The following is a 16,479-nucleotide window of genomic DNA, read 5'->3' as shown; positions in this document are numbered from 1 at the left end:
TATTTCAGTATCATTCATGATGTTTTACAGCTTTTTCAGTCATTATAGAAACATCTGCAGCTCTGTTCATCATTCTGGACATATGTAACATTTCTTAGTTTTTTTATTTTTTATTCCTACTTGCATATTGCTAATAGTTATTTGAAACTTGTGGAGTCACATAGGATTAACATATTAATGTCATTTTATAGATGCGTTATATTAATGAAAATCATTGGTTCCAAACTTTTGAACAGTAGTTTAACTGCAGTGTTCTTGGTAACTGATTTATGTACTTATGTAAGTTGTTGTTGGAGATGTTCTGAGTGTGTTATCATTTCTGTGGTTAGTGAAACATATTAAAGAGAATTCCAATTATCTGTCTAATTAAGTGGTTAAAATGTAAACAAAGTCATTCAGAGAGATTTTTTTTATTTTATTTTTCACAGTGGTGGTGGTAGGAACCAGACATCTGAGGCACGTAATGCCTCTAAAAGCTCCCTCACAGAATGTCATCAAATGAAATGGTTTTGACTGATTTGGTTGATGCAGGACACCTTATTTTATAGTAATTTTAAGATAAGTTTTTGGCCTAAAATGTATTTTTTTTAATAATGTAAGTCCATTCGTGATGGAGAGAATTGTAAGGCAAAATAATCCCCAAAGAAAACATTTTTTTTCTGATTTTCTGCTATTTTCCCATCATCAACATTACATATAAAACCTCAGACAGATGTAGGTTAACTGGTTGTTTTTGGTAGTAAATAAAATGGCTACATTTGCACTGTATACATCAGGACCCCTGGTTCTCATCACCACCACTGTAAAGAAACCGGATTTTCCATTTCACATCACTACATTCTGAATGACTGTCTGCATCACAGCGATTGAACTATGCACTAGAAAAATCAGTGGCATTTCCCTGCCTGGTTTGTGAACAGAAAAATAGGTGGCCTTAGTTTAAACCATAGATGCCATTAGTGTCCACAACATTGTCATGTCATCTCCTAAGCAGCAGCATCACAGTACCGTGCTCAGCTATGCACTTAATGGCCCTGATTTTAACTGGCCATTTCCATAGTGTAGCGCTATTGTTGTGAATGACCTCTTTTAATCATTATGATTATTCTGACCATTTCATTTAAATGAACTACAACAGATATTGAGTAAATATTTATAACAAACCATTCTGACAATAGCGTAGAGTTATGACTCATTGGAATATTGCTCACGTGTGGCACGCGCCCATTTCCTGCTTGCTTGGTCACTTCTGGCAGTTTTTTCTCTTTCCAACAAAGACCCGGAGCTTTTCTTTTTATGTTGCGGCTGGTTTTTGCTTCGAGAACACTGCAAATGCTGCACATTTTCTTTCCATGGTCCTTGTTGCCTCTCGGCTGGTTGTGCTAATGGCATGTTTTTTCTTTCTTTCTTTCTTTTCTGCACTTTCCCCTCCCTCCATCGCTCCACATCTCCGCTGCCTTGTCCACCATCCGTTCATGTGTGCCGTCGGTGTGTGTGCGTGCTAACCTCTGGGACGTGCGTGGGCTGTGCGTGCACCGTGCGCTTGTGTGTGCGTGTGGGCTGCGGGATGTGTTGGCTGATGCTGCTGTATATGCTGCTGCTGTCCCAGCCCGTGCGGCGCTTTTTCGTCCCCCCACAATCCTCGGAGCTCACGCAGTCGCCCAACCACAGCCCCACCCACTCGCCCCGGGCCAACGGCACAGGCCCCCACCCGCCCAATGCCTTCCAGCCAAAGACAGGAGCCCTACAGCCCAATAACAAAACTCAGACCCTTCCAGCAAAGCCCAAAGTCTCAGAAAAGCCCCTCCAGAGCACCAGGTCCAACCCCCTCCCCAACACCACGCCTACACCTTCAACTGCCAAATCTGAGCCCTCGACGCCCTCCACGCCCACCCATCACCTCCCTCCACCCGTCCCCAACAGCCCGAAGGTGCGCAGGCCGCCCCTCACTGTACCCCCCAAGCTCTCCATCCCTCTTTCTCAGGCTCCGCCCCTCTCGCCTATCCGGCTACACCACCACCACCTGCACCCGCTGGCCGGGACTGACCACAACGGCAAATCTATCCCCACTGTACAGGTCACTCCCCACCCTTCCCCCCGGGGCAGCCCCCTCCCGACCCCCAAAGGGACACCTGTGCACACGCCCAAGGAGAGCCCAGCCGGGACCCCCAGCCCCACGCCACCCCCCAGCCCCTCCATCGGGGGCATGCCCTGGAGGACACGCCTCAACTCCATCAAGAACAGCTTCCTCGGCTCACCGCGGTTCCACCGCAGGAAACTGCAAGGTAATGATAAGCACAGAACAACGTTTATAATAACTTAATAAAAGCTTGAATTACCATTTTTTAGCGAACTGATGGAGCAAAAATCCTTCAAAACAAGCTTCTTTAGCCTCTGTAAAGATTTCTCTCTTAAAATAAAGAAGATGAATTTGTTAAACCAGATCTAATAAGTTTTTTTCAAATTTCAAGTCAACAGTACACATTTTTAGTTTGTAATGTCATATTAGTAGATTTTTTGTATTCCCAAAATGGTAACTTTTTGGAGAAGGAAAAAACAGTCATTTTGAAGACCAACAGGAAATTCCTTGCGAAGGCAGAATAGGATCTATCACATCATGCTAGGCATAATACACATCATAAACCTGCATACATCTGCCTTTTTTGAAAAATCTGAAGGCTACCATGCAGAGTTTCATAATTCACCTACCTCTATAGCATCTTTTAGTGCTGACAGCAGAATGTCGGTCAGTTTAACACAAAGAAGAAAAAGCTAATAGAAACTGGTACTAAGAATTTTTACAGTGACGTTTGGTGTCTAAAATCAAGTTTTGCACTAGAGCTTTGAGGCTAATGTAGCTAATAGTAAGTTAGGCTTATACAACACCAGTTAGCATTGTACACGCCTAAATTACTTGCACTTGCCTCAAACTAAATTCTTAAGCAATCTCAAATAGCCTTTGCATACCAAATGCAATTTATTTATGCGATTTGATCAGACATTAATAAATTATTTGAAACAAATGTATAACTGGTATCTTGCACACTAAGCAAAATTTGCAGGCCAGCAATTTTTAATTTGTGCAGCTTTCATAACATGTACTCATTCAGCTAGTTACTGTTGTCTCTGGTGTTGGCATGGTCACAACAAAGATGACAGAGCGACTGTGACCCAGCAACCTGAACCTTTTAACAAACATCAAAAATATAGGTTTGTTTTCTGCTTTGTGGTAGTGTGATGCTGTATCATCAAAAGCAACTCAAACAGGGCTACAGACATCCGAGCTGTTTCACTTTTCCAAAATGGAAGTAGCCTGCCCAGTGCCACCATTTTGCCCTTTTGTGAGGAGCAAAAAGATATATTTTTGTCTTTTGAAGACATTCAGCAGTGCATTTTCTATTTTTATGCAAAACATTAAAATACATTCGAATATTTTGCCTTTAATGGCGTTTAGCCATGCTTAGTGCTAATTGGTGGATTATACGCTTCCATTGCTTATTAGCTTCATTAGCTTTGTTGATCCAGTGCAAAACTAAAGAAGCACATTTCAGACACCAAACTGATCTACCCTGTTGCTAATTGGTGGGGTACAGCTTCCACCACTTATTAGCTACATTAGCCTTGTAGCTCGACTGCAAAACTAAAAAAGCGAGCCTGTGACACCAAACTGATCTACACTTGGAAGAGAGGTTTTTTCTTGATTGGTTGGTTTGGTTGTTTGTATCCCCCAAACTATTACTGTAACATCTAAAACCTATTTACTGAAACATAAGCAGTCAAGATGACAGTGCTTGTTTGCTGAACTCTATAGATTTGCATTCATTCTCTGTCTGCCTGTTCAGCCATGGGAATTCTCGCAGGTCTGTGATCTGTAATCAGCAGGCTAAAAGCTGATGCCATTACCAGCTTTATCTAATATCACATCAGTAGTTATGATAATAAAACCTTTATAAGCATCTCCTCTAACCTCCAGCTCTCTCTCTCTCTCTCTCTCCTCTCTCTCTCTCTCTCTGGAGGGAAAGATCAGGTGCACTGATAGCAGAGAATGTTGAAAAGCTCTTAAGGTTCAGAATAATTAGCCGTGCTTTATCAGTATTCGCTGCAGGTAGCGGTTCATGGAGGCCTGGTCTCTTTCGCTTTACTTTGTGATAAATGATGATTCAGTCCATGTTTCATTGCCCCAATCATGACTCTTAGTCCTGTCTATTTGCAGTACCCACACAAGAGGAAATGTCCAGCCTAACACCGGAGTCTTCCCCCGAGTAAGTTATAGCACACTTAATGCACTCCTGCTTTATCAAACAATTACAAAGAGTTCTAAGTGCACCACCCCTAAGAGCACATTCATCAGCCCCGCCGTGCAGGACTGAATCAGCTGTGCAGACTCACAGCCACGGCCTGCCCGACTCCTGCTCCAGAAATATATTTCACCTTAACAAATACGCAAAGTTCAGAGTTAAACCAACTTTAAACTGAGCCGAATTGAAAGTAGTAGCGTAAACATGGCTGACTCCCATTACCCTGTTTTATTGATGGTGACATTATCAGGGACTTGCTCTGCATTAATATTTCAGTGTTTTTGTTCCACTTGCTTAGCTTCACAGCCACATTCCAAAGGCCGTCAAGCCATCCACTTTGTTGGGAAGTAGCTTTCGCAGTGCTGCCTCTGGTTTTTGGGGAAAGAGTAGCTACATGTGCTGGCCTAGATAAGCATGCTCTGTGGCAAAATCCCAGCATGCTTCACAGTTCAAGAGGGGTGGGGAAATGAGCCATGCATCAGCCTTCAGACCTCAAACCACAAGCCTGTGACTGACCTCCCTCCACCAAGGCTTTTTCTTTAAGAGTTTTTATCTCATATGAAGCAGCAGCAGTTCACTAACTCCTATGTTAATAGTCAGCCCTAATTCATGGATTAAACACAGCGTTGATTTAAATTTACATTCTCGATAAATGGACAGTGATTAGTGTTTTCAGGTTTGGTGTTTTAATTAGTGGGGCCATTTCAAAATATTTGGGGGCCACAAGTGTATTCCTTTATATACAGAAATACAAAAATACAGTTGTATGCACTCCTGGTGAAATTACATGTTTTGCTGGTTTTCTAAGTAAAAATAATTGAACACATCCTCTACAGAGAACACACTTCTGTATATTTTAATGCACAGTTACTTTTTATTGGCTGAATAAGAAATTGTGCACTGAAATTAGTTTGTTCCCTGTAGAGAATGTGTTAACATGTTCAACAAATATTAATGTCATTTGAGCAGGGCTGTTCAAACATCAGCATACGGTTGTAAGTATTGTTTAATTAATTTTCATCTGGAAAAATAAGAACATATTTGGACTCATTATGATTTTTCTGCGAACAAAATTTAATACTACAATTAAATTAAACATTCAGGGCTCCCTGGTGGCTCGGAGGTCATAAATGACTGCTTATACCACTTAAAGCAAGAAGCGGCCCTGATGATTATAATGCGTATTTCATATTTTTTACTGGTGTTTTTTGCAGTAGGAGTCTGATAGAGACACGCATTTGTACACATTTGTATCCTTTGATATACACTGGATGTCCAAATGTTTGTAGACACCTTCTCATCCACTGTTTCTTCTGAAATCAAGGCTTTTAACAGAGAGTTTGCCCCAATTTTGCAATAGTAACAGTCTCCGCTCTCCTGTAAGGGCTTCACATTAGATGCTGTAACATTGCTTTGAGGGTTTTATTGCATTCAGCCACAAGAGTATTGGTGAGGTCAGGCACTGATGTTGGATGATTAGTTTTTAATCACAAACGCCACTACAGCTCATCCCAAAGGTACTGAATAGTGTTCCATCAGTCCCCAGTCCAGTGCTGGGGGGGCTTTATATCCCTCTAGCAGATGCTTGGTATTGGGCATGGTGACCTTACGTTCATGTGTGGCTGCTTCAGACAGTCATGTCCTATTGGCAGTTCTTTTCTAAGGATATTATACAAGCTGTGTGTGCGCAACTTGAATGCCTGTGTCAGCAGTGGGTGCACCTTAAAGTAGTTGAGTTCAGTAATTAGAATGTTTAAATACTTTTGGACATATAAAGTATTTTCTTATGTCTATACTTTTTAAAGGCTGCCTGGTTTATCCAATACATTTGGGAGTCTTTGAAAAGCTATGTATATTTTGTTTTTGCTCATATAATTTAATTTTATTGTTCAGCCTTTTTTAAAAACTGTGATTACACCATCAATCATCAAAATAAATTGATCGATTCACTTGATTACTAATAGTTAAACCCTAAATCATTATCCTTTGCTGTAAATCTCAAATGTCAATCCAGTGCTGAAGCAGGCAGTTCACTAAATAGCTACAAATAAAATGGATGTGCTGTTAATAAGCAGGCTGTTAGCTTTACCTTGCTTTACACAGTATCAATGGTTTAGATAAGAACATGCATGCATATATTCACAACCTCATATGCAGAATGTCTTCTCAAGATGCTTTTGTAGTAGACTGGATTAGATGTTTGTGACAGCGCCCTCCAGAGGCAGCATTTTCCACTCATATAGCCCTTTTTCATCTGCAACCTATTTGGGCTACATGATATGTTGTTTGCTGATTAATATTGTGCACTGTGGGCATTCTAACCAACCTAGGATAGTCCAGATAAGTTTCTGTGGATGATTTAACGATTACAGGTGCACACACACCTTTTCTGGCTGCTTATCCTTCTGGGTCGCAGGGGGAGCTGGAGCCTATCCCAGCGGCCATTGGGCAGAAGGCAGGAAACAGCCTGGATAGGTCGCCAGTCCATCACGGGGCACGACACAGACATATACATTCACACCTAGGGGTAATTTAGCATGTCCAATCTTAGGAATGTGGGGGGAAACATGGGGAGAACATGCAAACAGAAAGGACCCTGGTCGTCCGGCCGGGGAATTGAACCCAGGTACTCGTTGCTGTGAGGCACCAGCACTACCCACTGTGCCACCCTTGAATCAAGGGATTCAAGCAGAAAAATTTTTGGTCAATAAAATCTTTGATCAGGTTCACTAATGTGTTTTCATGTGCTGTGTTGCAAGGCGTATCACAACTGCATTGTGTAGATGTATAACAATATAATCACAATATGGTGTTTTGTTCACATCGTGCAGCCGTAGTAAATGATAGTGGAATACAATTGTTCTAATGAGTTAACTAGAATATGGAACTAGTTGGATCCTTTTCAAAGTCATAGTGATAAATCGCTCCATTCAGGAATAGAATATCTTGGTAGTATCACAATATTTATCACAGAAATCTAAAACATCACTTGGCTTTTCCAGTATCGTTCAGCCCTACAGCTTACTGTATCTCTCACTCTACAGAGGTCTCATCTTTAGCCGAGTCCTCTTTAAATGTCAGACAGTGTGTTTGTGTGAAATGCCTTATTTACCACAGACGAGGCCTGTCAAGGGAGCACTTCTTCTGTTATGATTTCTCTGTAATGTTATTTCCTCAGGGCCGTATCCCCTGTCTAGTCTTTTTGATGGGTGCAAATCCAGCCACTTAAAACTCTGACAGCTTTTCTTTTTGTGGCTCCTAGAAGTCACTGCATGTACAGGACACTTTGCACTTACGCTATTGTGAATAAAAGAAGCCATTACTGGCAAATATTCATATATTCTTTTCTCCATCGTGGATTGTTATCTCCTGTTTGGTACATTTTCTCACTCTCTCTTGGTCTTGCTTTCTTTCCAGACTTGCCAAAAAGTCTTGGTTTGGTAATTTCATTAATTTGGAGAAAGAGGAGCAGATCTTCGTGGTGATCCAGGACAAACCTCTGAGCTCAATCAAAGCGGACATTGTCCACGCCTTTCTCTCAGTAAGTCCGAGTGTGGATGTGGGTGTATGTGCGTGTACAGCTCTGTGCAAAGGTCAGAGACCACCTTTCATTAGTTTAATTTCCAGTAAAAATGGCCATCAAGTTATTCATAACAAAGGAACCTCAACAACTAAATGTAATATCATTTTTTCAGTGTTTAGTGTGTCTACTCTCTGCCTTTATTACAGCTTCGATTTTTTCAGGACTCTTGCTTTCATCTTTTCAAAGACATCTACCTCTAAAGTTCAGTCTTTGGAGTTGGCTGCATTTTCTGTTTTTCATGATCCAAGTAATCCCAAACAATTCAGTGATGTTGAGGTCTGGACTTTGGGGTGGTCAATCATTCTGAGAACACCAGCAGGTTCTTTATTTGGTTGACAGCTACAAATCCTTCCAGACTCATAGCGCTGAGTTGTCTTCTCACAGTGGAAGAATGGACTGAAACACCTGTGGATTGTTTGATCGGAAGCAGCTTGATTTTCTCCTCTTTCTCAAAGGTTAAAGCTTTAAGTGCTGTTTATCTGAAGGGGACAGTGTTGGGGTATATCAGGTCTTAAACGATTTTTCAGAAGATTTTTACTGTATTTTTTAATCGTTTTTTTGAATTTCAGTTTTGGAAACTCCTGTTTTTTCTCATTTATTTTCCTTTGACTTTTCCTTATGCATGTGGATTATTTATATCTCCTGAAAATAAATAAATTGTGATTAATGGCCGCATTGACTGGAAATTAAATGAATGGTGGTCTCTGACTTTTGAACAAGGTCACTTTTTAGACTTCGTTTCGGTCTTTAGTGTAGTCGGTGTCATGCTTCGTTTAAACGTCAAGGTTATATACAATTGTGTTGATAGCAGCTTATTTGAATTACACCCAGATGTGCACAGTGGCTGAATAAAGGAGGTGTGTGGTGTGACTGCTGTGGCTAGTGTGAGTGAATGTTGTGCTGTGTATTCCCCATCCTGTGGTTAATCCTCTGTGTCCTTGAGAGGAGGATGTGATGGCAGCTCAGTAGCCCTTGTGAGTGCAGCTGCAGCTGTAGATTTAAGTAGTTCTTCAGCTTGGGTACTTTGTCCATTTTCTTAAATGATTCTTTTCTTACATACTTTGTTTTTGTATATATGCAGTTTGATAGATCAGACTTCAGCATATCACTGCTGTCAGAACAAAACCTCGTATCTCCATTTTTGTTGTTTTTCAGTTTTAGACATAGTTTGAAAATGCCTGTTGCCCTTTACATTGTGTGAACATTTCACGATGAATGGACTTACAGAGACAGCCCAGAATGACTTGGAAAAAAATCTGGTTCCACTGACTTACATTAAAAGTAAAGTATGTTTTTTCCTTCTCCTGTGAAGTTACCATTTTGGAGATACGCGGTTTTGTTCCGACAGAAGTGATATGGTATTAGTATGAGAACAGGCTGTATGACTACAGGTGAGAGACCATTCCAGTTTCTGTCACCACCACTGTGAGCTGTTCTGATTTGGCAAGTTTCTCTAGGCCACTCTGAAAGGGTCTGTTTACATCTTAACCTCTCAATGATGCAGACATCTTCACAAATCAGTGAAATTCCTCTTTAAAGGAGAAAGGTGAAATTCTCATCTGTGCTCTCTCTCAGATCCCCAGCCTCAGCCACAGTGTGGTGTCCCAGACGAGTTTCCGGGCCGAGTACAAGTCCACCGCCGGCCCCACCGTCTTCCAGAAACCCGTCAAGTTCCAGGTGGACATCACCTACACGGAGAGCACATCGGCCACCAAGGAGAACGGCATCTACTCCGTCACCTTCACCCTGCTCTCAGGTAACCATGCCGACGGCAAGAGCCTATTGTGATGTCATCAATTTGCCCTCTGACCAATCAGAGGAGCGGGGGAGGGGCCATGGAGCGTAATGGATGGACTCTTGGTGGTTGATTGTGTTGAACTTTGCCTTTTTCCTGCGATGAGAGATTTTTTCTCTGATTCTGCTCGTCGTCCCCTCCTCCCTCTGTCCTCCCCCGACTTGCGTAAAGGCTTAAAATAGTCGCACTGCTCAGGGCTGCATTGGAAAAGATTCAAGTAAAAAGAGGCTCCTTTGCCTCCTGGTAATCATTTCTCATTTTCAACCCGCTGTGTTTCAAAGGACAGTTCCCTCCCACTTCTCTCCCTCTGTCCCTCTCTTTATCTCCCTCTCTCTTTCTCTCTCTCTCTCTCTCTCTCTCCCTCTTTCTATATATATATATATATATATATATATATATATATATATATATATATGTATATATATATAGATATCCATGCCTCTCTCCCTCTCTCTTTCTCTCTCTCTCTCTCTCCCTCTTTCTATATATATATATATATATATATAATATATATATACAGTCTAAAAACACAGTCTAAGGGTGAATTTCGCTCTGTAAGCCACTAAACTTAATGTGTGCATCAGAAAGTGAGCCGCTGGCCAACGCACCATAAAATCTACCATGATCCCATTAGTCTTTATGAGGCTGTTGCTAAGGGGAATAAACCTGAGATGCAACAGCGTAAAATGTACATTCATTTCATTAGTCAGAATCGCAGTATTTTGCGAAAGAATCACAGCTGTATAACAAGTAGCTGTTAAATAGCTTTGAAATGGATGTGCTTATGTGTGTGTGTGTGTGTGTGTGTGTGTGTGTGTGTGTTCTGGCAGGTCCCAGCCGACGCTTCAAACGAGTGGTGGAGACGATTCAGGCTCAGTTGTTAAGTACACACGAGCAGCCCGCCGTTCAGCAGCTGTCTGGTGAGCAATCTCTCCGTCAACACACATCGCCAGTGCTTTTACTCTATGTCTCTCTCTCTTTTTCTCTCTCTCACTCTTTCTCCTGCTTTCCGACACAGCATCTTCCACATGCATGGCGCCCAGCCCATGACCCAGCACTTTTGAACGCAGCGCACACTAGGGTTGGGTGGTGTCAACCTTTTTTTTTCAGAACTTTAAAGCACTTCCAAATATTACAGTACACAATAACACCAGAGTGCAAAAAAGTGTGAAAATGAGAAAAGCTTTATATCTCATCCTGCATTTCAAAATTAAAAACATTAAAATAAAAAGGCCAGCTTGCTTATACAGTCACCAAATAAGTGAACACAGTGCATGAACATGAAATTCATGTTTAAATTGTTCAGTAAATGTAAAAACATCTACCTGCTATCATTTGGTAGGGTTAAACAGCGCTGCTAAATGGAGCTGGTTAGAATTAACAACTAGCATGATAACAGCTCTGCTCACCACAGAACATGTTCGTTTATGGCTAACTGGATCACTGAGTGCGTTTACATACGCCTAATAATCCAATAACTGCAGAAAATCAGATTTTGCCATTAATCCAATGAACGAGTTTACGTGCACTTGCGTAATCAGATAATGTGAAACTCCAGGTCTACCTGAGTCAGACAGTAATCAGATTTCTGCGTATCGTGAGACTCAATGTATCGTAAAACTCAAACTTCATGCTGCAGCTTAATTTATAAACATCGGCCACTTTAGCTGAAAATATAAACATACTTCATCTAGAAAATGAAAGAATATTTAAATCCTTCATGTCGTCAAGCATGTAGTATCAGCATCGCTCCAAAAGTGTTTTGCTGCCATCTCTGTGCAACACTGCTTGCTTATTTCCAGTACCGCCGTCTGTTTTCGCACATGTGCAGACTGAGAAATCCGAAGGAAATCAGAGTAAGTGTTCACACGCACTGAGAAATCTGATTACTGAACTAAAATCAAGCACTCTTTATCAGGTTTCTTAATCGGATTTCTACACCTTACTCCAATCTAAGAAATCAGAATGTGCTGTTTATGTGACCATTTGAATAATCAGATAACTGCAGAAATCGGATTATGATCAGATTATTGAGTGCATGTAAACGCACTCACTGATGCCAGTTTAGGTGAAAGTAAGTGAAATCTAAGGGAGTGAAGCAACTTGGAGGGGCAGAAAGGCACAATTAAACCCATTCCATGGTATTTAGATCTGTAGCCTGGCAGCTAACCTAATGTCTGCTTAGCAAGCAGGCTACAGATCCAATCAGTGCCACCCACCACAGTACAGACTTGATTCTGTCTAACTGGTGCTCTGCTGAAACAAGTGTAGACCATAAAAACTCACATCTGACAAAGCAAAGTTGAGGGACCGGTGTTGGAATGACAGGAAGCCAAAACTGAACCTGTTCTGTGGTGTTTGAGACTGTAGCCTGCTAGCTTAAGCAGAGATAAACAAGGATAACTAGCCAAATACATGCTAATATGTTACATATTGGCTACAGTTTTGCCTGTTGAGCGATGTTGCAGTGAAGAGCTTACTCTGTCCTTTGTTTACTTGCTGCAGAGATGAGAGACTTAGGCAAACAGAGACTGCAAGCTAGCTAAACAGTTTAGCTAATTCCAAGATATGAACGGCTGTAAATATAAATTAATTCAGTGTAAAAAATTGAAATCACTCACCGAGTCGTCAATCCTGAACAAGATCTATGTTCGCCTAACAAAGTTATTGCGCTCACAGTAGAATTGAACTTTTACCACCGAGTTAGTGATGGGATATAACCTTGGTAAACCATCTAAACAGAGTAGGAACACGTTGCTGAACAAAGATTTTAAGATTTACATTGCATTTATATCTATATTGTTGCTGCTATCTAGGTAAGAAAAATGACTTATCAGACAAGTCCAACAGAAAAAAGGGATGTATAAATGTATAAAACTATTTGTCACAAACTGAAAACTGGAATATTTTCTGTAAGGGATTGTAATGGTTAAACAGGTGTTCTGTGACTAATTCCAGATGCATTTAAAGGTTTCCTAATGGGATATTAAGGTGTTCTACAGGCTCTAATCGTAACCTTTAAGCAAAGCCATCAAGTTTCACTCCTAAAGGTTCTAACGGTCTTTTTTCAGCTGGGCTTTCAGGCAAGTCTTGCAGACTACCCCCCACCCCAAATATGAATGGGCAGAATGTGTTAATTTGGCCGTTTACTAGATAGACGTAGAAAAGAAACGTGACATAATTTTGAACTACTGTCATCATTTTGATCCAACTATACCTTATTACTGTTATACCACCCAACCCTAACGCACACACACTCTCACCAAGGTCAAATAAGTGTTTTGAGTGTTTTGAAATGTTTTATGTATTAGAGGTAGTTTCAAATGTTTACTCACCATCATTTCTCTGAGATATTTTTATTGCAGCCTCTTCACAGAGACTCGTCCCGATAGAGAAAGGCCAATATTTGAGCTCATTACACAGCTGTCGGACGTTAATTCAATTGCTGCTCTAATTTCGTCTGTGTCACTGTTTCAGATCATTTGAAATCATTTCTAATACAGAGACACTGGAAATACGTATTTGACCTCAGCCAAGAGCACTGCACTGAACGGCACTTCCACACACGCTCACATACTCTCTCCCTCTTTCTTTCCCTCTCTCTCTCTCTGTCTCTCACTCACTCAGCTCACTGAGCGCATATTTGGGAAGCACAGAATAAATTTCCAATTTAAATCTGGTTACCTGTGTCTGGGTAATGACAGTTATGTATATAAATAAATCCTCTGAGCGCAAAATATAGTTCTGACGGGCTATATTGATGGGCTACGCTCCGGGTCCACTTGGGGATGAAGAGCAGAATTAAAAAAGAACAGGAATTCCCTTTTGTTCTGTACCTCTGTATCTCTGTCTCATCACATGGCTGTGCTTGTGCTTGTGCCGAAGCGCCTGATAACAGCTCCCTCTACTGGCCACTCAGGCAAGAGAGAGATCTACAACATTAGGAAATTTTCTCACGGATTTCTGCAGCTGTCAGACGTTTAGCAACAATAGAGGTGACCCTTATGATTGATGCACTATAATTAAGAATGTTTTTTATGTAATCAGTGTATATAAACAAGGGCATTAAGTGCCCTTCAGTTTAAGAAAATAACTTAGCACTCATAAAGACATAAGGGGCTGGTTTCTTGGACATGAATTAAACCTAGTCTTGAACTATATAGTAAGAGGGTAACAATAACGTATCGTTCAGTATGAGCCTCTCAATTCAATACGTGCAGGTATCGAACAATACATTCAACAGACTGGAGCAAATAAATTCTTCAGTTTAATGCTGACTATATTGCAAGAAGTATAATTGAAATTAAACAAGCCAACAATAAAGGCAGACCCTCTCTCCTCTGAAAATATTGCTTCCTCTTTACCTCAAAATGGAGAGCAGGGAGGAAAAACACACTTTGCATAAACATATATTAGCTTGGTGCTTACATACTAGCTTGTGGTTAGTGCATTACGTAAAATATAGTACTTCTATAATGCTGAATAATGCTTATAAAGCAAAAATGGAATCATCAGCATACTCACATCAGACAGATTTTCAGGTACCCCTTTTGCTGTACTGCATTGAATTGTATTGTATCAACATGCATAGTTTTAAAGGGGTGGCTGGGGTGGCAGGGATGGCTGGTGCCCTTCCCTGAAATCTGATTGACCACCCCAGATACCACCCCAAAATGTCATAGACTTCTGCTTTGCGGAGAGGTTTGTCGCTATCGGCAATCAGCGAAACTGTCCAAATAAATTTTGTGAATTGTTATGCTCCTACTATCAGTTTAGGCTTTGTTGTAATCTAAGAAACCAGCCAAAAGAGACTTTAAAGCAGTGCTTCAATCAGTTATTAAATTTACACAGTCATTTTGCCGCAAATGTAGTTAATCGGCCAAGACGTTTGCGGTCTTTGTACTAAAGTAATGGGGATAATGGAGTTAACGAGCTAATAGCTACTAGTTAGCACTGTGAAAACTGCTTGCCTAAATCATCACACACTAACCTACCTCAAAGAAATTTGCTTATGTGGTTTCTGATGCTGTATAATATCTATAAAAATGGACATTTGCATATTGCATAGCTAAAACATTAGCAGCCACTTTAATGCCTGTATTTTGTCCATACTGTGGTCCATTTCGGTTGGCACGTCATACAGTATGAGAAACCACATACGCAACTGTTTGAGATTACTTGATGATTTAAGCTTACAGTTTTCACAGCTAGTTTCTTTAGGTTCCACTGTGTGTCATTGATTTGAGATTAAATGTGAATGTGTCAGAGTGAAGATCCTCCAAAATCTGTGGCTTCTAAAAATGGAGGGAGGTGTTTATCAGGAGCACAAAGTCACCTCACTATAGACGTGCGGTCACTTCGCCCTCACCCTGTCAGTCCCTCCCCTGTCACTGGCTTGACCCTTTGCACTCCACCTGCTCCCATGTGGCTTCCTCTGACCGCAGACATGCAGATGATGTGATGAATGAATGGCATGTGAAGTAAACTGGCCACAGCAGAGCAGGACGGCACAGACACGCGCAACAGCAGCATGGAGCGCACTCAGGACACTGACCGTATGAGATTATCCACTCCACAAACAGCTGGACAGAAATACAGTCACTAATGTCACCACTGGAAAACTGAATGAACAGTACTGTGCAAGAGTCGTAATCCAACCTAGAAAAAAAAAATTCTATTAAAAGAGATTTCAGTTTCTGCAAAATTAAATCATTAAGATGTGAACAAAGTCATTCAGGGTGGTTTGATGAGGAACACCATTTCAAGTCAGAATTGTTCACAGTGGTGGTGATAGGAACCGGACATCTGAAGACTTTAATGCCTTTAAAAGCTTTCTCATCAAAAGTTATTACATATACTAAAACGTCATTTATGGAAGAGAGGGACATGCAGGACATTGTAGGGCAAAATAGTCCCCAAAGAAAACTGGTGATTTTAGATAATTAAATACATACATTTACATGACCCCTGGTTCCTATCACCACCACCGAAAAGTGTCTGTAAGTCTGTACGTTTCTGTAGAATGAACTATTTCACATCAAACTACTCTGAATTGGTGTGCATACATCTTAATGATTGAATTATGTGGCAAATTTGAAAAATTTGTATAATTTCCCTTTAATTTACATATTGTATATCTGTTCAGTCAATGTGATTTTGCCTGTAAATACTATAAAGTATTAGAATAAATACAAATAAACACCAATATAACAAAAATGATAATATCAATATCATATAATCATATTAGGAATATTAATAATTGTAACTACAGTTATATCAATAAGTGTTTTGAAAACAGTTAATAATATGTTTTTGACACCTTTGATTCTCAGTCATTGCAAGATTTGTTCAGTTCCACCACCAGCATTCACCAGCAGTGATTCATCAATATCATATTTTAGTATATAAAATCAGGCATTTTATATATTAAAATATGACATTGATGAATTATTGATTTGCTGAACCAGGTATTGGATAGTAACTACAAATACTGTCTCAAGAATACATTCGGAAATATTTAAGCTAATATACTTGTAGGCTTAAAATGAATATGTATTATATTGATGTTAATTTATATTTATTCTAATGTTTATATTTTAAGAGCCAATTAAACATAATGTGATCACATTGGCCTGAGACTGTTGCTCAGTACTGCATATCTTATATGAGTATTGTCAGTGTGGTAAAGGAAGCTAATGGGGAGTTTATGACTTGCTCATCATTGTTCTGACAGGCAAACATTCCAAGGGTGGTAAGAAGTTTCTCTACTTAATGATGAAATTACCACAGATTGATTTCATTCA

At 40.4% G+C, this 16,479-nt stretch overlaps 1 protein-coding gene across 1 annotated transcript in view; it reads left to right on the top strand.

The window, feature by feature from the left end:
* The window catches only part of brsk2b (BR serine/threonine kinase 2b), a 216,835-nt gene that overhangs the window by 192,703 nt on the left and 7,653 nt on the right, over positions 1-16,479 (top strand). The window contains exons 14-18 of the mRNA XM_036584321.1: positions 1,610-2,285; positions 4,214-4,262; positions 7,716-7,839; positions 9,457-9,637; positions 10,507-10,596. Coding sequence (XP_036440214.1) covers positions 1,610-2,285; positions 4,214-4,262; positions 7,716-7,839; positions 9,457-9,637; positions 10,507-10,596 — 1,120 coding nt within the window. The remainder of the gene's footprint in view (positions 1-1,609; positions 2,286-4,213; positions 4,263-7,715; positions 7,840-9,456; positions 9,638-10,506; positions 10,597-16,479) is intronic.

Source organism: Colossoma macropomum, unplaced genomic scaffold, assembly GCF_904425465.1.
Source record: "Colossoma macropomum unplaced genomic scaffold, Colossoma_macropomum, whole genome shotgun sequence".
Classification (NCBI taxonomy): domain Eukaryota; kingdom Metazoa; phylum Chordata; class Actinopteri; order Characiformes; family Serrasalmidae; genus Colossoma; species Colossoma macropomum.
Note: the sequence above shows the minus strand (reverse complement) of the source record. Positions and strands in the feature narration are given on the sequence as shown.